The 24,815-nt window shown below is 44.3% G+C and overlaps 1 protein-coding gene across 1 annotated transcript; it reads left to right on the top strand.

Moving 5' to 3' along the window:
- Positions 1–1,051: 1,051 nt before the first annotated feature.
- On the top strand, positions 1,052–24,140 carry DDX27 (DEAD-box helicase 27). The gene is made up of 21 exons (XM_063106169.1): positions 1,052–1,204; positions 3,783–3,929; positions 5,569–5,628; positions 5,941–6,106; positions 7,489–7,535; positions 7,658–7,744; positions 9,157–9,262; positions 12,461–12,634; positions 13,308–13,458; positions 15,578–15,677; positions 15,833–15,974; positions 16,849–17,002; positions 17,826–17,907; positions 18,005–18,182; positions 19,530–19,636; positions 19,817–19,919; positions 20,998–21,092; positions 21,175–21,298; positions 21,695–21,782; positions 22,536–22,610; positions 22,734–24,140. Exons 1-21 carry the CDS (start codon positions 1,112–1,114, stop codon positions 22,750–22,752), a joined length of 2,298 nt encoding a protein of 765 aa, XP_062962239.1. The 5' UTR covers positions 1,052–1,111; the 3' UTR covers positions 22,753–24,140.
- The last annotated feature ends 675 nt before the right edge of the window (positions 24,141–24,815 follow it).

Raw genomic sequence — 24,815 nt, forward strand, 5'->3', positions numbered from 1 at the left:
GTAGAGAAATTGAAACCCTTGTACATTACTGGCGGGAACATAAAATGGTGCACTGTGGAAAACAGTTTGGTCGTTCCTCAAAAAGCTAAACACAAAATTATCATATGACCCAGGAATTTCACTCCTAGGTATACACCCAAAAGAATTGAAAACAAGGACTCGAATAGATCCTTGTAGGTCAATGTTCATTGCAGCATTATTCACAATAGCCAAAAGGTGGAAACAATCCAAGTGTCCATCGACAGATAAACAGGTGAATGCATAAACAAACTATGGTATGTACATACAATACATTATTCAGCCATAATGAAGTTCTAATATATGCTACAACATGGATGAACCTTGAAAACATTATACTAAGTGAAGTAAGCCAGACACAAACAGACAAATACTGTATAATTCCACTTATATGAAATATCTAGAATAGGCCAATTCATAGAGACAGAAAGTAGACTAGAGGTTACCAAGGACTGGGGGGAGAGTGGAATGGGGGAGTAATTGTTTAACGGTTACAAAGTCTGTGTTTAGGGGGATGAAACCATTTGGGAAACAGCGGTGATGGTTGAACAACACCGTGAGTATAATTAATGCCTCTGAATTGTACACTTAAAAATGGAAAAAAATTGCACAAAGAAGAGACAAAAAACAACTGAACCTACTTTTGTAGTACAACCACAACTCTCTTGCAAGTGGGAGTGTTGATATGGAAGGAGCGAACAGCTATGAAGGAAGACTGATAGTCCAGGGAGACTTCACACAGGAGGTGATGTTTAGGGAATGTTGCCTAGAGGAGGTAATCATGAGCTGAGTTTAAGAGTAAGATTTCCACAAAGACCTGTCACACGCTTCTCAAAGATTCCCATTGCTTTCTGAGAACCTGGACAACTGAATTTGTTTATCTAAAACAAAGCCCCGCCCCCTCGATGTCGTCACATAAGCCTCGCCCCAGGTTGCCGCATGCGTACTCGAAGAGTTTTGGAGCGAGAGTGTGGTCCGGCGCCGCAAACGGAAGTGATGCACCGCACATGCGCAGTGGCGACAAGGAGGTTAGAGGAAAGTCGCGGCCTGACTGCGCCCCGCGCTCGCTTCCGGAAGTGGCTGCTGCAACACCATGCTGGCCGAGCTGGGTTTAATCGGGACCATAGGCGAAGATGACGAGGTGCCGGTGGAGCCCGAGTCTGACTCCGGAGACGAGGAAGAGGAGGTATGAGTCGGTCGGGGGTGGGGGCACGGCCGCGGGCAGGGCCACGGCTCCGGTGCGTCGGGTTTCCTTGACTGCTTCCCTTCTCCGCGATTCCTCAGGCCCCTGACCCCGAATCCTCGGCATCCTCCTGCCAAGCTGGGAGGTTTCCCAGGAAGGGTCTCACGGGACCCCAAGATCTTCCTCAGTCTGCTCGCCACTAGCTTTTCCCCACCTCTGTGCCTTGGCCGCATCATTCTGTGTCACTTTGCAGAACTCATTATCCATTCATTGAACTGATATTTAATCCAGGCCCTGCATATGAGAGATGCAGAGGCGAAGTTAGTCCTGGTTCCTGCTCAAGGAGCCATGGTTACCCATCCATTGATTTGTTCATCGAGCCAGTATTTATTGAATTCTTAACGTGTGCTAGACCTAGTGTTAAGCGTTGGGGACGTAGCAGCGAACAAGATGCGCCCCACTCTCCTAAAGCTTGTGTTGGAGTTGGAGGGTTACAGGCATTAAGCAGTATGGCAATTAAAAAAAGATCGGTGTCATGAAGAAGGTGCTTATCCTTCAAAGATTCAGCCCAGATGTTTCCCCCTCTGCATTCTAATCTGCTTACCAAACACTTCCATTTGGATGTTCCATGGCCTCTACAAATTCACCTCTTCCAAAGCTGAACTCATGGGCTCCCTCATTCTCTCTTTCTGTTCTCATCTCAAGCCAGCAACCTTGGAGTCATTCTTGACACATTCTAACTCCTCACCCCCTCCAGTGCTCTGCAAGCTAGCTCATGAATCTCTATTAAGCTTCTCCCCGACTCTCTCCATCCACACTGTTTTCACCCTAGTCTAGACCACTGCCATCTCACACGTGGACACCTACAGTCCAAACATTAACCTCATCCCCATCTTTTTCTCTTGTTCCCTTCTCATGTATTCTTCACTTAGCAGTAGAGTGACCTTTTCATAATACAATCACATTAGAGCTCTCCCTTGCTTAAATCCTCCATCCTGTTTCCATGTGGCTTTCAAGGTCCTGCACAATCTGGTCCTTTCCATCTTCATGTCTTTCATCTCTCACAACTCTCCCCTTCATGACCAACACTCCGGTCAGACTCACTTCAATTCTTAGAAACCTGTGTGGTCTTTGTTCTTTCTTTACTCAGAGGCTTTCCTCCTCCTGTTCCTCTGCCTGAAACACTCTTCCCTCTGCTTTGTCCAGAAGCCCCTAGTCATCTATGGCTTACATGTCATACATTCTGGAAGACTTTCCTGACACCTGCTCCCCACCCCAAACAATTAAATGCCTTCTTGTCTCTCTATGGGACCACTTATATAGTATTGAAGTTTCCTGTTATCTGTCTGCTGAGAGGCGTTTTAGAATAGTGGTTAAGAGCTTGGATCCAGGAACTTAAGTGTCTGGGTTTGAATCTCACTTCTGCCACTTACTGGGTGGTGATCGTGGGTAAGATACTTAACCTGTGTCTCGCATTCGCCTCAGTAAAGTGGAGATAATGGTAGTACCTCATAGGGTTAAATAAGAGACATATATATGTGCATATGTATACACACACATATACTTATATACATATATGATACATAATAAGAATAGTATACTCAGTAATTGCCCTCAAGAAATGGTGATTATTTATTAGTCATTCCTTTTTCAGCTCATTGAGATTGAGAGTAGGGACTGTGTCTTGATTCTTTTTCCCCAGTACCTAGTGTAGTGCCTCGTGTATATTAGATACTCAATAGCTATTTCTTTTTCTTTTTTCCCCCAGCTTTAATGAGATATGATTGACAAATACAATTTTATAAATTTAAGGTACACAACATGATGATTTGATATATGTCTATGTTGTGAAATGATTACTACGATCAAGTTAGTTAAAACATCTATCACCTCACCTAGTTACCATTTTGTTTTGTTTTGTGGTAAGAACATTTAAGATCTCTCTTTGCAGATTTCAAGTATGCAATACATTGTTATTACTGTAGTCACCATTAGATCCCCAGGATTTATTCTTTTTTTTTTTTTTTTTCCAAAATTCTTTTTTTGGGGAGGTGCTGGCCAGTATGGGACCTGAACCCTTGACCTTGATGTTACAAGGCTATGCTCTAACCAGCTGAGCTAACCAGCTAGTCCCCTATTTTTCAAAATTCTTGAACATCTACCCTTGTTCATTTTATAACTGAAAGTTTGTACTCTTTAACCAGCATTTCCCCAATTTTTCCAAACCCAGACCCTGGCAATCAGCATTCTACTCTCTGTTTCTACAAGCTCAGCTTTTTTAGATTCCACATGCATTCTCTAATGGTAGGTGTGGTGTTCTCTATATGTTCATTGAAATGAAGCTTGTTAATTGTGTTGTTCAGATTTTCTACAGACTTGCTCATTTTGGTCTGCTTGATCTGTCAGTTACTGAGAGTGGTGTGTTAAAATTTCCCATGAAAAATGTCGATTGGTCAGTCTCTTCTTGTAATCTGTCCCTTTTATATTTCTCTTCTCTTACTGGGCACCCTCATTTCCTTTTTCCTTTTCTACTGTTCTTTCATCTCAGCTCCATGGTCACCCTGCCTCTCCGTCTTCCTAGGGGCCCATTGTGCTGGGCAGAAGGCAGAAAGCCTTGCAGAAGAACCGCAGTGCCGATTTCAACCCTGACTTCGTTTTCAGTGAGAAGGAGGGGATGTATGATGGCAGCTGGGCCCTGGCTGAAGTCATGAGCCAGCTCAAGAAGAAGGTGAGACTGACAGGTTGGACAGTGGGCTTTGGGGGTTAACTGTGACCTCACTGTCTTTTATCATCTGCTTATACCCAGAAGATACTGGAATTCCTTTGAAAATATGGTGGAGTTTTGATGGGGTGGGGTGAGAGGGTCACAAATAACCCACAGTCTTAACACCAAATAAAGTGTAAACTGCTGCAAAGTGGATTTATTGCAGACTTTAGTTACAAACACATTCATTGATCTACAGATGTGACATTTAGAAGTATCAGAAATAGCTTTATTTCCTTCATTATTAAACATCCTAGACAGCTTTTCCTGGAGGAGGGGATGGTGAACTCAGACTAACTTGAGTGCACGTATTAAGAGAGACCTTGATTTATAGACACTAAAAAAGTGAAAGAAAAAAAGTCTTAGAGGGAATCTGATGATAATGGACTAATGGTTTAGAACACCAAACATTACCTAAATTGCTTGTCTTAAAAAATCTACATAGCATGTTAAAATGGACCTTTTTTAGATATCTACTATTTGTTTTGAATATTACAAAGAAAACGTTACATCAGTTTGTAACAAAGAACAATCTAGCAGGCAACCTTGGTGTTTTTGATAGCTAGACTCTGCCCCACAAATACTGCTATCTGTCACTTTGCTAGGCGGTCTCACATGGCATAACTGTTCAAGGTCCCTGATTCCCACACAGCACAGCCAAAGTTGCCATAAACGTCATTGTTATCTGCTTGTTTGCCAAGACACCATGCATTTCTGTGAAGCTGGTTAACAGGCTAGGAAATGCATCAGAGTTATTTTCCATTTCATGTGCTTCAAAGAGAAATATTGCCTGCTCAGAACAGTTTACTACAGACTCAGTGGTGCTTAGTGATTGAAATAAACCAGCATGGCCTTTTCAAAGTATTCTTGAGAGGATTTTTTATAATGTATGTGTGTGTATTTTTCTTTTTTTTGTCAGAGAATCCAAAGAAATTTTCTTTTTCAAATTAATTATGAAGTGTTCTCCTGTTCCATGTTTTGTTGAAGATTCATTCCAGGATCATTTAACAAATATTATATTTCTTGCCAGGTCCGGGCATATGTAATTAAGGACTTGGTCTTATGGAGCTTATAGTCCAGCAGGGTAGAAAATAATTAGACAAATAATTACATAGTTAATTGCATTTGTGGTAAGTGCCATAGCAGTTCAAGGTGCTTTGAGTATGTGTAAAGGTGGTCTGCCATTTGTTTACCCTTTCTGAAGCTTTAGCAATGTCCAGCATTACCTGAATTTGCTCAGATTTCAACATTTTAATTAATAGGCTAAATTATATCTGATTGGCAAGGGGAAGGGATTTTTTTCCAAATAGCATTTAGATATAACTCTTGCATCTCTAGGTAATTATATATTGTTCTAAACAGTAAGATCTTCTAAAATGTGGATGTTTGTACTGGTTCCTGGTATTTTAAAGTTTTTTCACAAATAGACTATTTATTTAATATGTTTTATTTTTTATGTGAATAATCTCCAGATTGATTAGTCTGTCCAAGGACAGAGAAGCCTTTTCTATATTAACATTTGAGAGCTGATCTTCAGAGAAACCTTACTTGGTCTCTTTCCTATGTGTATATTTCTTTTTTATCTTTTTATTTTTATCTGCAGAGGGCAGCCACTACATTAGATGAGAAGATTGAGAAAGTTCGAAAGAAAAGGAAAACGGAGGTGAGAAAGAAAAGCAGTTCCTTTTCATAGTAGTTAACGAAAGTTTGAAAGAAAAGGAAAATGGAGGTGAGAAAGAAAAGCAGTTCCTTCTCATAGTAGTTACCAAAGCTTTCCCCACAGCATGACCCCACAATTTCTCTAAGCCCAAATTGGGGTGTGGCTAGTGCCGGTGCTTACTGTTAATATTCACTAAGAACCCACACAGTGTTCTGTCCAGACTGCAACACTTAATATTGCTCTTCTTATGTCCTGAAATTCCTGAAGTGTAAGGTCATCCTTGCTTAATTTTAATTGTAATTGTTTTTTTTTTAGGATAAAGAAGCCAAGTCTGGGAACTTGGAGAAGGAGAAAGAAGGAGAGGAAGGCTCTAAACCGCAGGAGCAGGAAGACCTTGAAGGGAAAGATAAGGAAGGCTCAGAAGATGAAGAATCGGAGACCGACTACTCATCGGCTGATGAGACCATCCTCACCAAAGCAGGTAGACGTCACAGTGGAGGTGTCAGAAGCATCCACCTTAACTTTGTAGGAATTCCTCCACTCTTCTGCACAGTTAGTATTTGAGATTTCCTCCCTGCTTTGTTGAACTCTTTTTTTTTTTGGTGTCTGGCTGTTACAAGGATCGAACCCTGGACCTTGGTGTTATCAGTACCACGCTCTAACTGAACTCCTTTCTTTTTGGTGCTCTTTTCCTTTAGGATTTTGTTCAGGTTTTTGTACTTTGCAGGAAGTTTACTCTTTCCCTATCTCCAGCCCCGCACTGCTGCCAGGCACCTCTGACTCAAACTTATTTGTGATCTTATTTATATCAGATGTAGTGGGTGCTCAGTAACTCTTTCTTGCAGAAATGTGGGCTAAAGCATCATAATATAAAATAGAGAATGAGAGCCTGGTCTCTGGACCAGACTTGCAGGGTTTCTTGCTGTCTGACCTTTGGCAGTTATTCACCACACTGTCACCTAGTGTTGTCATCTGTGAACTGAGGCTGATGACAGCAGCTTTCTCATAGGTCAATGCGTAGGTTCACATCATGGTTGATGTGTGATGTTCACAAAAGAGCTTAGGACAGTATCTGGAAGATCACAGGTACCCAGTAAACAGAAGCCACGTTTGATGTCAGAGGTAGGGTCCAGGATTGGGGGGACCAGTCAGCTTTAACCCACCCAGTCCTCTTACAGGGTTCTTGACTTCACCCACCACAGGAAAGAATTCAAGGGTAGAGTCACAGTAGAAAGTGAGAACAAGTTTAATAAAGTATATAAGAAATACAGGTTCCATGGAGAGAGAGTACAGCATGCTCCAGAGACTGAGCAGAGCCCACACCAAGTTTAACACAAAAGTAAGTTCAGTACAGGCATCGAGTCTAACACAAAAGCAAGAAAAACATACTTAAAGTTCAGTACAAAGTGCAGGCTGGCTCAAGAGAGTGAGCAGCTGCTTCCTGAAAGTAAGTTAGATACAAAGTAAAGTACACACACCTCAGCCAGTGAAGTGCTGACGCCACTAGGAAAATGAGCAGCAACAGCCCTGCCTTTGGCCGGGATACAGCTTTTATAGTTTTTCTACCTAGTGAATATTCAGTTAAGGGGGTGGCTCCCAGTCGTATGCCCCAGAATGTTCTGTGCTCTCTATTGAGCATGCCTAGCCACTGGATTGCATAAGCCAGTCATGCTGTTTCATTTTCCCGTTGGTGCTAAAAATAGGTCTAACTGGCAACAGTTACTTTCCGCCAGGGGAGAGCTCAGAGGAGGGGGTCTGAGACCTCAGGGTGTAGCTGGAAATCCAGAGGCATGTGCTGAAACCCAAGTGCAGGAAAACTGAGCACCTCATGTATCACGGTGATCGGCTGTATTTTCTCCACAGATACACTCAAGGTAAAGGAGAAGAAGAAGAAGAAGAAGAGAGGACAGGTGAGCATGGACTTAGAAGCCAGTGCACAGCTCATTTGGCCACCTGAAGGGATTTTAAGGTCATTTGGTTTTCTTGGGCCCTTTTGGCTAAATTCTCATTCTTTTTTGATTTTCTGGTGTAGGAAGCAGGAGGATTTTTTGAAGATGCATCTCAGTATGATGAAAACCTCTCATTCCAGGACATGAACCTTTCCCGCCCTCTGTTGAAGGTAGTGACTTCTTTTGGCAACCATGGGATTATTTCAGTAGCCCCTGACTGGAGCCCTGCTTCCCTCTCAGCCTCCCTCAACTCTGTTGTCCACATGGCTGCCAGAGAACCCTCTTACACAATAAGTTCCATCATGTCCCTTCTCTTCTCCAAGCCCTCCAGTGGCTCCCAGTTTCACTTGGGATAAAAACTGAAGTCCTTACATTGACATACAAGGCTCTGCCCCTCTGGTCCCCTGTGGTGGCGTCTCTAGCACTCATGCTGCCCTGGCCACCCTGGCCTTGCCCTCAAACAGATCCTGCATCCTCTTCCTCAGGTCCTTTGCACCTTCTTTTCCCTCTGTCTGGAAGCCTCTTCCAGAAATCTCCAGGGGTGCTCCCTCATCTCCTTCGGTCTTCAATCCAGTATTCCTTGCTCAATGAGACTTTCCCTGTCAGCCCCCTGTGAATTGCAACACCCCCCTTCCCCAGCCCCCTTGACTGCTGTGTTTTTCTACATATGACATGTGTTTGTCTTTTGGTCTGTTTCTTTCTATCAGATTGTAAGATTCCTGAGGGCAGGGTTTTCATTTCTTTTGTTTACTGCTGTATCCTCAGCTAGAACAGTGCCTCACACATATGAGGGTACTTCAAAAAGTTCATGGAAAAATAGAATTAAAAGGTAATACAAATCTTTCCATGATATGGGCCAAGGCTAAGGTCTGGAATCCTCACAGCGCCAATTGTCTAGCTACATGACCATGCTAGTTGTTGGGCTCTTTACTTCCTGCACCAACTGGGCTGATTGTCGAGCTAAGGCTGGGTCTGGAGCCCACAGGCCCCTCAAGCCTGTTCACAGACTGAGCCACAAACCCTTCACATGCCAGGCTGGGTCACCAGACCCCTTCACACAGGTCTGTGAGCTAGGTAACCAGCCAAAAAGGTCCCTGGAGCCATAGTTTGGAAAGCATGGCCGTGTAGGGTGGATGCCCGAGGCTGATGCCTGCCTGCTTCACTAAAACTCTCTTCTTTCTCTCTCTCTTTCTCTCTCTCTCTCTCTCTCTCTCTCTCTCCCTCCTCTCTACCTCTCTCTCTCTTCTCTCTTCTCTTTCTCTCTCTGAAGAACACAAGAATAGCAACAAACCCAAAAAGATACAGTGGCGCACATGCGCACTAACCACACACACACACACAGTTTGCTTACAAAGGATGCTGAACCACACCCAACTGGATCCGAGGTGAGGGCCCTGACCAAACTATTCTATTTTCCCAACACATGAACTTTTTGAAGACCCCGATAGTAGACACTGGATAAATATGGAATGATTGATGGGGAAGAATTGATGCAGTCACCACATGTCTGGAAACCTGCCCTGTTTGTTTCGTGCTGAGACTCCTGCCCCCTGCCCCATCTAACCCTGTGTTTTCTCTTCAGGCCATTACAGCCATGGGCTTCAAGCAGCCCACCCCAATCCAGAAGGCGTGCATACCTGTGGGACTGTTGGGGAAGGACATCTGTGCCTGTGCAGCCACTGGGACAGGTAAAAAGGATAGAGACTTGGGTGGGTGGAAGAATGATTAACCCAGAACTAGGCTCTAGGTTGACTTACCAAAAGGCCAGTTTACTAAATATGCTTGGTTTTTGGAACTGTTTAAAAAGTTTACAGAAATTCATATTGGATTTGTGGTTTTAATGGCTCTTGAAGACTTGGGGTAACTTTAAGTTGACCAGATTCCATTTTGTCTTCATGGCAGCATTTTATAGAATTAGTCTGTTTCTGCCCTGGTTCCCTGTGGCTGTAGCTGGAGGGAACTAGGGAGATAGGGAAGGTCCTCTCTTGGGGAGAAAGACTGAGGAGGAGTCAGCACAGCCTGACTCCCAATCCCATAGGCTGGGAGATCTGAGCAGGAGGGAACAGGGGAAACCAGGCCTCTCTGTCCTGGCTCCCTACAGCTGCAAGTTGTTGGGGGAGGGACAGATTGAACAGTCTAGTCTTTAAAATGCTGTGAAGAAGGCAAAACGACAATGCTGTCTACTGCAAATACATAGCTCAAAGGAACATACCATCAGATGACTTGGCCTGTTCCTGCAGAGTCCAGGAATTGGCTTTCACGTGAACCTGAACGGGATGGGTGAAAGATCCTCAGCTCTGTCTCCTCAAGTCACAAGTGACAAATGACAGCAGTGTGTGTGGTCAGCACCACCTGGGTCACTCTTTGAAGTACTTAGTCCCTTCTCCTAAGCCACGTAGCCAGTGTGTGCCACGCTGCATTCTAAAAACAATGTGTCAGGCTGGCTGGTTGCTCGGTTAGTTAGAGCGTAATGCTGATAACACTAAGGTCAAGGGTTCGGATCCCCGTACCAGCCAGCTGCCAAAAAATAAATAAATATTTTGTTGGGCCTCTGCCTCTTTCCATTTCTGTGGAAGACCAAGGATTGCCACACTTTGCTCATTTACATGCTGCTGGCAAGAAGTTAAATGGTTCATCTGTTTGGAGGCAGTTTGGCAGGACATAGCCTAACTCTTAAAAGTGTTAATAAGAATTATTTAGTTATTGTATTTATACTAATTTATGCTAAAGAAATGAAGAAGATGTAAGCAGGGCTTTTCAGAGGTCAAGAAGGCCTAACTCACATCCATATTTTGAGAAAGTGACAAAACCAGGACTTCAGGAACTACAGTTTGAAAGTTGTACAGTAAAAAAACCTCTCCCATCTGCCCAATTTCCACCTCCTCACCCCAGTCACTTCTGTCAGTGTCTTTGGTATCCTCCAGAGTTTTTGCAAATGCAGTTAAAATACTTTTCTATACAAATGCAAATAAACACATAGATATCCCCCTCCTTTTGTACAAAAGGTGGCAAAAAGTACATGGTCCCATGTAAGGCTTTTTTTATTTAATGGCATGTCTTGGATGTCTTTCTCTGAGAACATAGTGCAATGGCAGAGCTGGCAGAGCACTCTTTTGTATGTGTGTTGTGGTGGATTTTATTTTTGTTAATTTGTATTTATTGCTTTTATTTTTTTTGGTGGTTGGCCGATATGGGGATCCAAACCCTTGACCTCGGTGATGTCAACACCACACTCTAAATAACTGAGCTAACCGGCCAACCCTATTTATTGCTTTTTAAATGAAGTTTAACTTATATACAGTAAAGCCCACAAATCCTAAGTGTACAGCTTGATGAGTTTTTATATATGCATGTACACATGTGATCACATGGTGATATATTTTAAATGTTTAAATATAACAAATAACACAAGAAAGATATACTAATGCAATTCAGAGGATAAAGGATCTTTTTATTTTTAATGTTTTTATTTTGAAATGATCATAGATCAATAGGAAGTTTCAAAAATAGTGTATAGTCTCTAATTCACCCAGTGGTGACATTCCACATAACTGTAGGACCATATCAAAATCAGGAAACTGGCATTAATACCAGATGGCATTGATACCAGTGTTAACCAGAGTGCAGAGCATATTCAATCTAATAAAGGATTTATTATTTTCTTTAAATAAACAGTGCATGAGAGGAGATCCAGTCTAGTAATGGGTCACAGGTTTCAAAGGGTCTGGTGAAGATCATCTTCATTTAACCTTCTCAGGGTATCTCTGTGACCAACCAAGGCTTCCTGGCCCTGCCATAATAGGCCCTTCCTAGGAGGAAAGATTTTATAAAAGGGATGTCTGTTACTACTTTGTATATTAGTGAAAAACAGCCTAAATGTCTAACCATAGGAATCAGTTAATTATATAGTAGAAATAGTCATGTACTAGAATATTGTGCAACCATTTAGAAAAAGTAAAGAGTACTTTAAAAAGGGGGAAATAGCTCAGTTGGTTAGAGCGTGGTGTTATAACACCAAGGTCAAGTGTTCAAATCCCCAAACTGACCAGCACCAGAAAAAAGGGGAGGGGAAGGAATATATAGTCTTAAGGTTTTTGTTTTGTTTTGTTTTCTTTTGGTTTTGGCAGCTAGCTAGTACAAGGATTGAACCCTGGACCTTGCTGTTATCAGCACGATGCTCTACTGAGCTAACCAGCCTACTCTTAAATTTTTGAAAAGAGAAGTTACAAGTGGTGTACTAATGGTTACAAAACTATGCTATTTTCCTTAAGTGAATCATTGTGCAGTATATGCATGTATTGAAACAACACACTGTATCCCACAAAAATGAATATAAATTTTTAAAAAAAGAGAAGTTACAAAACAGAATCTGTAGTGTTATCACATTAAAAGTTTTTTAATATTTCTGTTCATAAAAAAAATTGGTGGGCCGAGCCTGTGGCGCACTCGGTAGAGTGCTGCGCTGGGAGCGCGGCGACGCTCCCGCCGCGGGTTCGGATCCTATATAGGAATGACCGGTGCACTCACTGGCTGAGTGCCGGTCACGAAAAAATGACAAAAATAAATAAATAAATAAAATAAAAAAATAAAATTCCTCCATGTCTTAAAAAAAAAAAAATTGGTAATATAGATACCATTGTGTTAATAATGTTTATCTCAGGTTGGCTGAATCATGGATGATTTTTACTGTTGTCACGCTTTTTTTTTGTTTTTCCCAGATATTTTTACATTGACCATGTGGTTTGAAATCAGAAAAAAAGTTCTGGGAAAAATAAGTTGCTTCATGTCACCAGAAACGTAGGTTTTCTGTGCTCAGGTGAAAACCTGAACCTGGAAGGAATTGGACCTCTTCTCATTGCTTTTCCTCTGCCCTTCCTTCCCCCTAGGTAAAACTGCTGCTTTTGCCCTGCCCGTCCTGGAGCGGCTGATCTACAAACCCCGCCAGGCTCCAGTGACCCGCGTGCTGGTGCTGGTCCCTACCCGAGAGCTGGGCATCCAGGTACACTCTGTCACCAAGCAGCTGGCCCAGTTCTGCAATATCACCACCTGCCTGGCTGTGGGTGAGTTTCTGGCTGGGGACTGCCAGCTCCTGAGAGACCTTGACATGGCAGACGATGGATGTGTCCCACTGTTTGTGGATGATGGGTGCCAAGAAAGGCCTTTATATGTTGATTGAATCCCCTTAAAAATGGGATGACATTTTCATAGTAGATAGTAGGGAGAGGGGAAGATTTGATTGAGACTTTGAAAACAATTTTCTTGCTATTGAACAAGTTTAGGATATAATTCCTGCTTAGTGCAAGTAATGAATCAAACATTATTTTGGGCAGAATTTTTTCTGATGGGTATATGATAGTGTTAGCTAACCTGCCTTTTACTCTCCTTATGCAATTGGAAGTCACAGGTGATTTTTTGTCCTCAGGTACAGACACCATCAATTTTCATAGCTGCTTCTCTCAGTCCTTGGATTTTTCAGTCATTCTATTCTGAAGTGCCTTTGTGTCATCACCTTTTTTGACTTTTGCACTTAGCACAACTGTAATGAAATAGTCTCTCTCCCAATGTATTGTAAAAGCCATGTGGGCAGGGCCTTCATCAGTCTTGTTCTCTGCTGTTTCCTCTGCATTTGGGATGAGACCTGGCAGGTGACAGGTGTTCAGTCAGTAGTGAATGACTGAATAATCAAGGGTGAGTGACTAAATCGTCCACCTGGTGGGGTTGTCCTCTTTTCAGGTGGCCTGGATGTGAAGTCTCAGGAAGCAGTTCTTCGGGCAGCGCCTGACATCCTCATTGCCACCCCAGGTCGGCTCATTGATCACCTCCACAACTGCCCTTCCTTCCACCTGAACAGCATTGAAGTGCTCATACTTGATGAGGCTGACAGGTACACCTCAAATGGAGGGCCCCGGGCACTTGGGGTCCCAAGGGCCTTACCCCCGGATGTGGACCTGCCACCCAGCATTATTATTCTACGTGGCTCTCGGCCTTCACCACTGGTGTGTGATACTACTTCAGCTGCCCACACTTGGGCGTCTGTCCATCCATGGCCCGGATTTTCGTGCTTGCCTTCTTTCTCTTTTTTGTAATGTGATGGTCAAGAGGTAAGTTAGGTCAAATGTGGGCTCTGCCACTTCCCAACTAAAATTTGGAGATGTTATTTAGGTTCTCAAAGTAAAACCTTTTCTTATTTGTAAATAGGGGATAAGAATAGTACCCACCTCCTGGTGCTGAGGATCCAAGAAGTGAGGTGGGAAAGTGTCAGTGCTCAGTGAGGCTCCAGCAGCCTCTGTGACTTGGATGGAGACTTCCTCCCTCCTGCCCTCCCTCAGTCCTACTCTTTTCTCCCTCTCTCTCTTCCTTTCTCTCATATGGGTCCTATCCCAAAGAGGTCCCATATGCACCTCTTTTCTCTGTGAATGAACTCTCAATGAACTGGACTTGATGATGGAAGTGGGGCAGGGGGGAGAGGTCACAATCACTCCAGAGCCTGCTAAGGTTTACTTTTGAAGCTTCTGATCTCATGTGGTCCTCCCCATCTCCTCCCTGTCTCAGTGGCTGGCAACTCTGTCCTTCTGCTGTTCAGGCCGGAATTCTTAGCGCCTGCTCTCATGTTCACACCGCATAGCACACCCCACTTGGGGCTTCTGCACTTGCTGTCCCTCAGCTGGGAACACCCTCCTTTACTCCTTCCGGTTTCTGGTGCAGTTGCCACTTCATTGGAGGGGCCTGTGCTGACAACTCTGTGATGGTTCCTGCCCTGCCTCGCTCCTCCCTTCCTGCTTCTGTTCTGTGAGGTCCTGTGACTCTCTGACCTACTGCATTATCACTTGAGTGTTCTCATAGTATACGTGTCCCTCCTTTCCCCCTAGAATGCAACATTCATGAAGGGGATGTTGCTGTATTCCCCGTGCCCAGAGGCATGTCTAATCTCTAGCAGGTGCTCAATAAGTATTTGTTTAATAACCGCTTGACTGACTCCCCCAGAGCAATTGAACCATTCCAGAGGCCTAGAAGTAAAGGAGATCATTGTAAACCAAGGGGACATGATCTGATTTATGTTTTAAAGGGCAGGGAAACTGTATTCTTCAAAAATGTCTCAAAAGACCAAGAAAGGCTGAGGAAGCATTTCAGATTATGGAGACTAAGACAATGGGACAGCTCAGGGCAATCCCAGATCCTAGACTGGAGCCTGTGCTAGGGGAGAGATGCTGGAAAGGATTGGGTCAGTTGTAAAAATTGGAGTCAAAGTAATCTCACAGATTATTATTATCTTCAAAGAGAAAAAGTTTCCTTTACAGTGGAGAAATCTGGCAGATACCACCATAACCAGGTGCCCAAACTTACATCAGTGGTTCTGGAAGAGACTGACCATCAGTGTCTCCTGCTGGAGCGAGAGCATAGGGTACAGCCAAACCTAACAGCGTTGTGCCAGCAATGATTTATCTGAATCCAGTCACCAGGAAGCACTTAGACAAATTTAGAGTGTAAAAAGGGGCAAGGAGACTGTTCTAGATTAAGAGAGACAAGAGACATGACAGCCAATTGCAACTCAGGAACTTGCATTCTTGGACTAAAATAAAAGCTACAAAATGACATTTGGGGATATTGGAGGACATTGGAATGTGGGCTATACTTTAGACATTATTCAAACACTTAAATGTCTTGGGTGTGATGATGACATTGTGGTTATGTAGGAGAAGGTCGCTGTCCTTCGGAGATGTGGGCTGACATATTTGGGGGTAAAGTGTAATGACATCTGCACCTGACTTGCAAATAGTTCAGCGAGCAAAAAAGGAAGGGCAAATGTGGTAAAATAATCATTCCTAGTGAATCTTGGTGAATGGGTAAAATGACAATAATAATCATAATCAATCAATCAATCAATCAATCCTCAATACAACTGCTGACAACAAAACATTGGCCTGTGTGCTCTTCCCTGGCCTCACTGTGACGGAAGAGCACTCACCCATTTCTGCCATATGCTTCCTCTCCCTGCTCGCCAGGATGCTGGACGAGTACTTTGAGGAGCAGATGAAGGAGATCATTCGAATGTGTTCCCACCACCGCCAGACGATGCTCTTCTCGGCCACCATGACGGACGAGGTGGGCTGAGGGGCTTCTCCATGGTGCCTGTCCTTGGAAGGGGCCATGCAGAGGATCCTGGCCAGGCTCAAAGGGGGTTGCCCAGGGGGAGCACTGCCACCTCCTTCCCCATCTCCTCACAGAGAGCTGAGCAAACCCAGTTCTGTGCTTGGTAGGTGAAAGACCTGGCTTCTGTCTCCTTGAAGAATCCCGTCCGCATATTTGTGAACAGCAACACGGACGTGGCTCCCTTCTTGCGGCAGGAATTCATACGGATCCGGCCCAATCGGGAAGGAGACCGGGAAGCCATCGTGGCAGGTGGAAGCCTAAGCAGGACTGGGCAGAGGGGTGGTTGACTCCCTTGGGCTCATGGGTGTCCACACTGAAGTGTGCCTCCTCCCTCCAGGCCTCCCTAGCTCAGCATGCGGCCCTGCCATCATCTGTCGCATAACTTTTCCATCTGACCTTCCTCCCTTTTCTTTATCGCCTCACCTCTCTCCTGCCACTTAGTCCTCTTTATGTCGCACTGAACTCCCAACCACTTTGCACCAACTGCCACCCTGGTCCACTAGTGAGACTGCTGCTGTCTGCTGCCTGGAGTATTGCCACAGCCTCTCACTTGCTCTTCCTGCTTCTGCTGGGCCCTTTGTCACTCATTCCCCATGCTGCAGGTCATTAAGATGATTGCTTATAAAAGAACACTCGCTCTTGTTTCTTCCTTATTTGACACCTTGTGTGGCTCCCATTATCTCATGCCAGAAGTCAAGACTCCCTAGTGAGTCCTACAGGACCTGGCCCTTGCCTGCCCTGTGTCCTCAGCCGTGGAGGCTTGCTCATGGTTCCAGCCACACTCACCTGCTTGTGGCCTTTACGTTTGTTCTTTCTTTTGCCTGGATTCTTCCCCGAATCTTCTCATGGATGATCTGCCTTGTCATTCAACCTAATGTCACCTCTTCAGAGAGGCCAGCCCTAAAACTGCCTCCCCTATCCTCTGTTCACTCTCTGTCGTGACATTTGTTACCCTCGTGAATTGGCTTCTCTGTCTCTGCCCTGGAATGTGAGCTCCACAGGGCAGGGATGGTGCCAGTCTCCCCCAGTGCCAGGCACACAGACATGCTTCACAGGTGAGGAGGGGCACAGGTTGAGTAAGAGCCTCGAAATGGCTTCCAGTTCACTCTTTCCTTCCTGCCAGCTCTGTTGACGAGAACCTTCACTGACCACGTGATGCTGTTCACCCAGACCAAGAAACAGGCGCACCGCATGCACATCCTCCTGGGGCTCATGGGGCTGCAGGTGGGCGAGCTGCACGGCAACCTGTCGCAGATGCAGCGGCTGGAGGCCCTCCGGTAACGTGCGAGTGGGGCTCAGGCTCCCACCCACCCTTCTTGGGCAGGTCAGATAGAGGAAAAATAGGACCTAAAAGGATATATTAGAGCAATAGCAGGGGACACAACACAATTCCCGCTTTAAAAATCTTAATCTAACCACCGTAAGGTCATGTCTTAGGTGCACTTAGAACTCTGACGTTATAGTCTCATGGAAGATCACTCCTAGGACCCAGGATGCTCATCCCCAGGACCCGGTCTCTTAAGTGTGGCTGCAGCAGGGACCTCTGACTTAGAAAGATGGCACGTGGTCTGTTCTCTGCAGCTTTCCCAGAGTAGTGGACATACCTGCATCTGATTGAACAAGAGTTGGAATCAAAGCCAGCAGCCATTTCTTGAGCATCTACTTTGCCAGATGCTGTGCTGCGTGCTTTTCCTTGTGATTTCTTGTTAAATTCTCACAGAATTGAGTAAAGCTGATAGGTTGGAGGTCTCCACCTGTCCCTGTTCATTAGAGGATGCTGAGAGGTGTTCGTTAAAGAAAGGCTGATTTGAACACATTAACCTATGCTCTGTCCTGTAGTCTAGCTCAGTGGTTTCCAAACTTTAATATGTATAGGAATTAAGATAGTATACACAAAACTATATTTACTCTACATAATGGGTTGTTGCACATATCGGATGGGCTGGCATTTAGAATCTGTCCCTACTCTGATAATCTGTAACTTGCTGCTTGACTCCAAAAGGATTTGTGGTGACTTTAATGAACTGCTATGTTCAGGCTCCTGTGGAGCATTATTGGGGTAGTTTCTGGATGAACATCTCTGTTTGTAACTATTTTTAGGCGCTTTAAGGATGAACAGATTGACATCCTCGTGGCCACAGATGTGGCAGCCCGTGGTCTTGACATTGAGGGTGTCAAAACGGTGAGCAGGCCTTATCTTTCTTGAACTTGTGGTGGGATTGTTTTTGCCTCCTCACAGCCCAACCCAGTCTGAACAATGCTCAGTTTTGACCTTCCAGGTAATCAACTTCACGATGCCCAATACTATCAAGCATTACGTCCACCGGGTGGGGCGAACAGCGCGTGCCGGCAGGGCTGGGCGCTCGGTCTCTCTGGTGGGAGAAGAGGAGCGGAAGATGCTGAAGGAGATTGTGAAGGCCGCCAAGGCCCCTGTGAAGGCTCGGATACTCCCCCAAGGTGAGGAGTCACTGCTGTAGCAGTGCAGGATGGTTCTGGTGAGCAGGGCAGGGGCAGAGTGTGATGGCTGAGAGCAGGGGTCTTGCAGTCAGGAGCCAGATTTGAATCCCAGCTCTACCATTTCCTTAGTGAGTGACCCTGGGCAGGTCTCACCTCCCCTCACTGAGCTTCAGTTTTCCTGTGTGTAAAAGGGATAATGGTAGAATTGTAAAGGCAGTGCCCCACTCATAGGTATTTTCCTATGGGAAATTGGGAAGAAAAGGTCTCTTCTCACTAACCTCTGCCCACTTCCTGTTGGTGGGGGGCAAAAGGTGTGGAAGAGATCAGCACTCATTCTTTTTGGATATCTAATCTGTAAGGATCATATATAGTACATCCTCTAAATTTTTTTTTTTTTTTTTTTTTTTTTTGAGGCTGGCTGGAACAGGGATCTGATAAAATTATTATTATTATTTTTTACAACTGGCTAGTACAGGGATCCAAACCTGTGACCTTGGTGTTATAAGGCTGTGCTCTATCCAACTGAGCTAACCAGCCAGCCTAAAATTATTTTCTTTAAGTTACAAAAATAATAGGTATTCATTGATGGAAATTGGTAAATAAAGTGCATAACAATGCAGTTCTATGTCAAAGAGCTCAGCATAGTTAGCATTTAGGTACATATCCTTTCAGACCTTTTTTCCATTCATAGATGTCTCTCTCTCTCTTTTTTTTTTTTTTTCATTTTCATTCAGTCAGCAAATTGTTGAATCAGTTATTGAGAGCTGCTGTGTGCCTGGTGTTATTTATTCTGTTCTAGGTGCTGGGTATACAGCAGGGAGCGAAACAGCTAACAATTCTGATGGGAAAGGGACAGTAAATAAACTAATAGTAGATATGATCAAGAATGACAGGAGAGGTGCCTACTTTAGAAAAGCTGTTCAGGAAAGGCCTGTGATCAGCTGGTATTTGAGCCAAGTCCTGGATGGTAAGATTGAGGTGGCCATGAGTGATCTGGGCCAGTGTGTGCCCAGCCGAGAGAACAAAGGTAAAGGCTCTGAGGCGGGAATGAGGTTGGTGTGTGAGTAAAAGAGAAGGCAGGTCTGGGGTCCAGGGCATGTGAGCCAGGGAGACATAGAATGGAGAGGTAGGCAGGGGCTACTCTTTGGAGTTTGGAAGTGATTCCAGCAGCAGCAGGAAGCCTTTGCCCCCAAAGGCTGCGGTTGCTAAGTAGAGAAGTGACACATTAAAAAACACAATTTTCTATGTCAGTAAATACACAGCTACATTATTTTCATCAGCTACCTTATTTTCATAGTATTAATGTTCACCCTTATTTGTAAATCCTTTTTATTCTCTCCTCTCAAGACGTTATCCTCAAATTCCGGGACAAAATTGAGAAAATGGAGAAAGACGTGTATGCCGTTCTGCAGCTAGAGGCAGAGGAAAAGGAGATGCAGCAGTCGGAAGCGCAGGTGAGGCAGTGAGGAGGGTCTCTCAGTCCGCAAGTGGCACGTCCTGCAGTTCTGCCCTTCAGAAACATTCGTGTGGCATCAGAGCCCCGGGCGTTTGCAGGCAGTGGCTTCCTGCAGCTGCCGTGTCAGTTATTGGCAGATACAGGTATCACAGCAGGCAGTCTTTTGCTGTCCCCTCAGATCAACACAGCAAAGCGGCTCCTGGAGAAGGGGAAGGAGGCACGGGACCAAGAGCCTGAGAGGAGCTGGTTCCAGACCAAAGAAGAGAGGAAGAAGGAAAAAAGTAAGGCAGGGTTTCTCAAAAAGCTAAGCATAGGACTACCATAGGACCCAGCAGATCCACTCCTAGGTATATCCCACAAAGAACTGAAAACGGACTCAAGTGGGTACTTGGATGCCAGTGTTCTTTGAAGCTGTAAGGAGGAACTTTGAAAACACTATGCTGAGTGAAATAATCCAGACATGACCTAGGGCTGGGGAGGGGGGGAGGGGCAGTTACTGTTTAGTGGTTACAGAGCTTGTGTTTGGGATGATGATAATGTGTGGCCTTTCCTGTTAGGAGTTTTGGAAACAGATGGTGACAATTGTGCAACATCATGAATATAATCAATGCCACTGTACACTTAGGAATGGGTAAAATGGCATTTTATGTTATATATATTTTACCACAATAAAAAATTTTTTTAAAAAGCTATATATTCATTTTTCCTCTTCCCTTTTAAAAGAGAAGAAATCAAAACACTAATGAATTCACATTGTTCTCTACATTGCTTTTTTCACTTAATTTTGTAGTTTGGAGATCACTTTATATAGGCACATGTATAGCTGCTTTATTTTTTTTTTTAATGGCTGCATGATCTTCCATTATTTGGGTAGGTCATAATTTGTTAACTAGTCCCTTGCTGAGGGACTTTACAGTTGTTTCCAATCTGTTGCCATTATAACAAGCAATGTAGTAAATAACCTTGTACGTATGCCCTTATACCATTAAGCAAGTAGAGCTATAACTATATGAGGGTTCTTCAGAAAGTTCATGGGAAAATTATATTATCTTTTATTTTTCCATGAGCTTTTTGAACTACCCTCATATTGGTGGGAAGGTGTGGGGGTAGTATAAGTAAACTAAATCCTCAGTTTTCATGACAAGAGGTTGATGGATAATGAATGTCTTAAATGGATTAATCAAGACTAGTTGAATAAGCGTGTTTAGTGAGATGGAGGTAGTCACCAGAAGACGAAGTGATTGCTGCTTTCCACTTTATGCTGTTATGTACCAATTTAAAATATGTGCCCTTCTTATTGTAAGTTTAAAAAAAGCTGTAAAATCGTCCCTGTAATCTCATGCTCCTTTCTCATCCCAGTTGCCAAGGCTCTGCAGGAATTTGACTTGGCCTTAAGAGGAAAGAAGAAAAGGAAGAAGTTCATGAAGGATGCCAAGAAAAAGGGGGAGATGACGGTGAGTCTCCTCCCTTTGGCATTTGGGGGTGGGTCAGAGTGGCCTGGTTTTTTCCGCACTCTCACCTCCCTCTTCTCTCTAGGCGGAGGAAAGGTCTCAGTTCGAAATCCTCAAGGCGCAGATGTTTGCTGAGCGACTGGCCAAGAGGAATCGCAGAGCCAAGCGAGCCCGAGCAATGCCTGAGGAGGAACCAGCGAGAGGCCCTGGTAGGTGGATGGGGAGCCCCTAGGAGCTTGCAGGAGGGTTCTCCTGAAATCTGGGCTTATTTATGGTCAGGGAGAAAATTTGAGTGATGATGAGAATAGTCCACATTTTTTCAGTAATTAGTATGTACCAATGTGTACAGCTGTCCCTTCATTGGCTCCGATGGATGGAGTGACCCAGTGGTTGGTGGGGAGAGCTAGGATTCCAGCTCTGGCCTTTCTGACTCAGGAGCCTAAGTCCTTACCAACTGCGTTGTAGAGAAGCTGGTGAGGGTAGAATGAAGTAAAGTCTTTGTGTGCCGGAGCATCTACTGAACTTGGAATCATTACCTTGAGCTTAAGGGGATTTAGGAGTTTGGGTCAAAGAGGACTATTCTAACCCATTCTCTCTGTGCACAGCCAAGAAGCAAAAGCAGGGGAAGAAATCTGTATTTGATGAAGAACTCACCAACACGAGCAAGAAGGCCCTGAAACAGTATCGAGCTGGGTAAGGTTTTAAGTCGTCATGGAGCCCTTGGTGTTTTGATGGAAGCTATGAATCTCTCCTTCCTTTCCCACTCCTAATTCTCACGTATCCATCAGCTTTATAATACATAAGTTCAAGGGCACCTGTCTGCCCCCCCACCCCATCCCCTGCCTGCCTATCTGTGGATCCCAGGGTGAGAACAGGAGGAGGGAGGTGTTAAGGTCCTGCTGCTCTTTTACAGCGTAAAGTCCTCTAATGTTGGAGGTGAAATGGCACGTTTTGGGGTTCAGAAATAGAGTGTCAGGGTCAGTCCTGTAGAACCTCAAAGAATCCTGCCTTGCTCTTGGGAATGTGTTGTCCTGCCCCACATTCCCCAGCCCAGGGCTGGGGTGGGAACAGAGAAAGCTTCCCAAAGTAGTTTTATTATATACAGGAGAAGGAAGGACCTCTTCCAACCTTGTTTTAAAGCTGGGCCCTGGCTGGCCGGTTAGTTCAGTTGGTTAAAGTGTAGCTTTGTAACACCGAGGTCATGGGTTCAGATCCCAGTACTGGCCAGCTGTCAAAAATAAAATAAAAATAAAGCTGGGCCCTGACTTCCAGAAACATATTATTAGGTGGGCACACGTAGAAGCTTAGAACCTAGGCCTGAAAATGATGACTCCCAGGGATGTGGTTGCTTCTGTGGGAGCTTGGGGGGGCGGGGGGAGGGGGCTGCAGCAGTGCCCATCTGTCCAGCAGCTTGCCTGTTTCAACATCTCATCTTGTCTCTCACAGCCCTTCCTTTGAAGAAAGGAAAAAGTTGGGCTTGCCCCACCAGAGACGAGGAGGAAACTTTAAATCTAAATCCAGGTGATGTTTGTAGTTTTGGAAGGCCAGAGGTTATTAGTGTTTGGTATTGGAGAAGAAACCTTTCATGGTAAAGGAACTTCTCATTCCTCTTTCTGTTCTTAACTCTGCTTATTTTCTTAATAGATACAAGAGGAGGAAGTAGCTGTGGCAACCTGGAGAAGTTCATGGGGCAGCCCTTAACTTCCTTCCCTGTGGGAAGTCATCCTGCCTTGGTGTGTCTTTTCTGCATTTGTAAAAAATTTCTCGGAAAGTCTGTGTCATTTGTGCATTAAAAAAAAAAAAAAAAAGTTGGCGGCAGTTGTAGAATGTAGCTATATCTTAAGTATTTCCGTCAATAATCAGCCAGTCTTCCTTTCTTGCTGGTTAGCTTTCATATAATGAATATACCAAAGGGAAGAAGTATTTTTTGGGAGGAGGGAAGAAACCAATCTAATGGTATATCTATCTCTTCCCTCAATGGCAAAGTCTACCCGCTGTCTACTAGCTTGGCACTGCCCCATACTCTTGGAATGCATAGTCTTCATGTTTGTTGTGGAGCTAGGTGTGGAGTTAGGAAATTCTCGCTAGAAGTTGTCTTCTGTTGATGTCCTAGAAGTAAAAGCTATCATTGAGCACCAACCACGTGCTTGACATTCTGTGTGCTGAGCAGTGACTAATTCAACTCACTGCACCCCTATGATCTCCATTTTGCTGATAAAGAGGCTTGGAAAGCCTGACTTTCCAGAGTTACATACCTGGGAATCCAGATTTTTGAAGCCAGTGTCTACTTGAGCCCATGCCCTGACTCTTACTGCTATACTGTGGAAGTGCTGCTGGAGAAATGGAAGCTGAAAGAGGACAAAAGGAGCCCCGACACCATAAATTAGCACCTCATTGCAGAAACCAGCTTTTACCCTGTAGAGTGGTGGTTATCATCCTTTTCTGAATCACAGGTCAGAAATTTGAGAATTTGAGAATTACCTGAAAGCTGTGAGGTTACCCCTTGGGAAAACTTTTTCGTAGTTCATGTCATATATAATTCCAGGGAGTACACAGACATCCCCCTTCCCCAGCTTAAAAATTATAATAGTTACCCTGTAGCACAAACCCTGGACACTAAAGGGTGTGTTCAAAGCTATTTATTCAGGCTGTACCTAAGAGTCACCAACAGAAGTTCCAATTAAGAAAATGGTGGTACCCTTGTGATGGAGTTTGGATGTATTGTCCTCCCAGAACTCATGGAAATTTGATCCCAAATGTGGCAGTGTTGGAAACTGATTGAGTCATGGGGGTGGATCCCTCATGAATGGATTAATGCTCTCCCTGGGGGTGAGGGGCATGAGTGAGTTCTTGCTCTGTTAGTTCCCACAAGAGCTGGTTGTTTATAGGACCCTGGCACCTCCTCTCTCTTGCTTCCTCTTGCCATGTGACCTGCTTGTACCTGCCAGCTGCCTGCCACTTTCTGCCATGAGTAGAAGCAGCCTGAGGCCCATGTCAGATGCAGCTGTCCCAGAATCGTAAGCCAAATAAACCTCTGTTCTTTATAAATTACCCAGTCTCAGGTATTTCTGTTATAGCAACACAAACGGACTAATAACACCTTGTGAGTGGGATTAGTGCCCTTATAAAAAGAGGCCTTGGGGAGCTTGTTTGCCCTTCCACCATGTGCGGACACAGCAGAGTGACTTCTCACCAGACACTGAATCTGCTGGCATGTCGATCTTGCACTTCCCAGCCTCCAGAACTGTGAGAAGTTGTGAGAAATTGTTCTGTTGTTTATAAATTACCCAATCTAAGGTACATTGTTTTTAAGCAGCCCAAAGGGACTAAGACATTATTTTTCTAATTTTTTTTTCTTGATGTATTAATTTCAAGCAGTTAAGAGAAGGCATTCACATTTGCAGGCAACAAGAATGTATCGTCATTTGGTAAAATTGTAAAGACTAGTAAAAGTACTAAGGTGATTACAATATTTTCTACTCTATATACTAATGAAAAGGGTAGGTTAGGCTAAAAAAGCCAAGTGCAGAACTGTGTACTTTTCTTTTTTTAAGGGGATATATATTGCATATGCAATTTATCTTTAGGAGGACTCATGAAGCTAACAGCATTGCTTCTAGGGAAGGAAACTTCAAGTGTACCTTTTTGTACAGGTCGAAAAAAAATGTTTTTTTACCTTGGGTAAAAATGACTCACCAACTAAATAAAAACCCCATACCACAAAAA

The sequence above is a fragment of the Cynocephalus volans genome, chromosome 1 (genome assembly GCF_027409185.1).
Source record: "Cynocephalus volans isolate mCynVol1 chromosome 1, mCynVol1.pri, whole genome shotgun sequence".
Lineage (NCBI taxonomy): Eukaryota > Metazoa > Chordata > Mammalia > Dermoptera > Cynocephalidae > Cynocephalus > Cynocephalus volans.

Coding starts and splice junctions, on each gene's coding strand:
- DDX27 (XM_063106169.1), top strand. CDS start 1,112: ATGCTGGCCGAGCTGGGTTTAATCGGGACCATAGGCGAAGATGACGAG. Junction 18,183..19,529: donor GGCTCGGATACTCCCCCAAG/GTGAGGAGTCAC, acceptor TCTCCTCTCAAG/ACGTTATCCTCAAATTCCGG. Junction 19,637..19,816: donor TGCAGCAGTCGGAAGCGCAG/GTGAGGCAGTGA, acceptor CTGTCCCCTCAG/ATCAACACAGCAAAGCGGCT.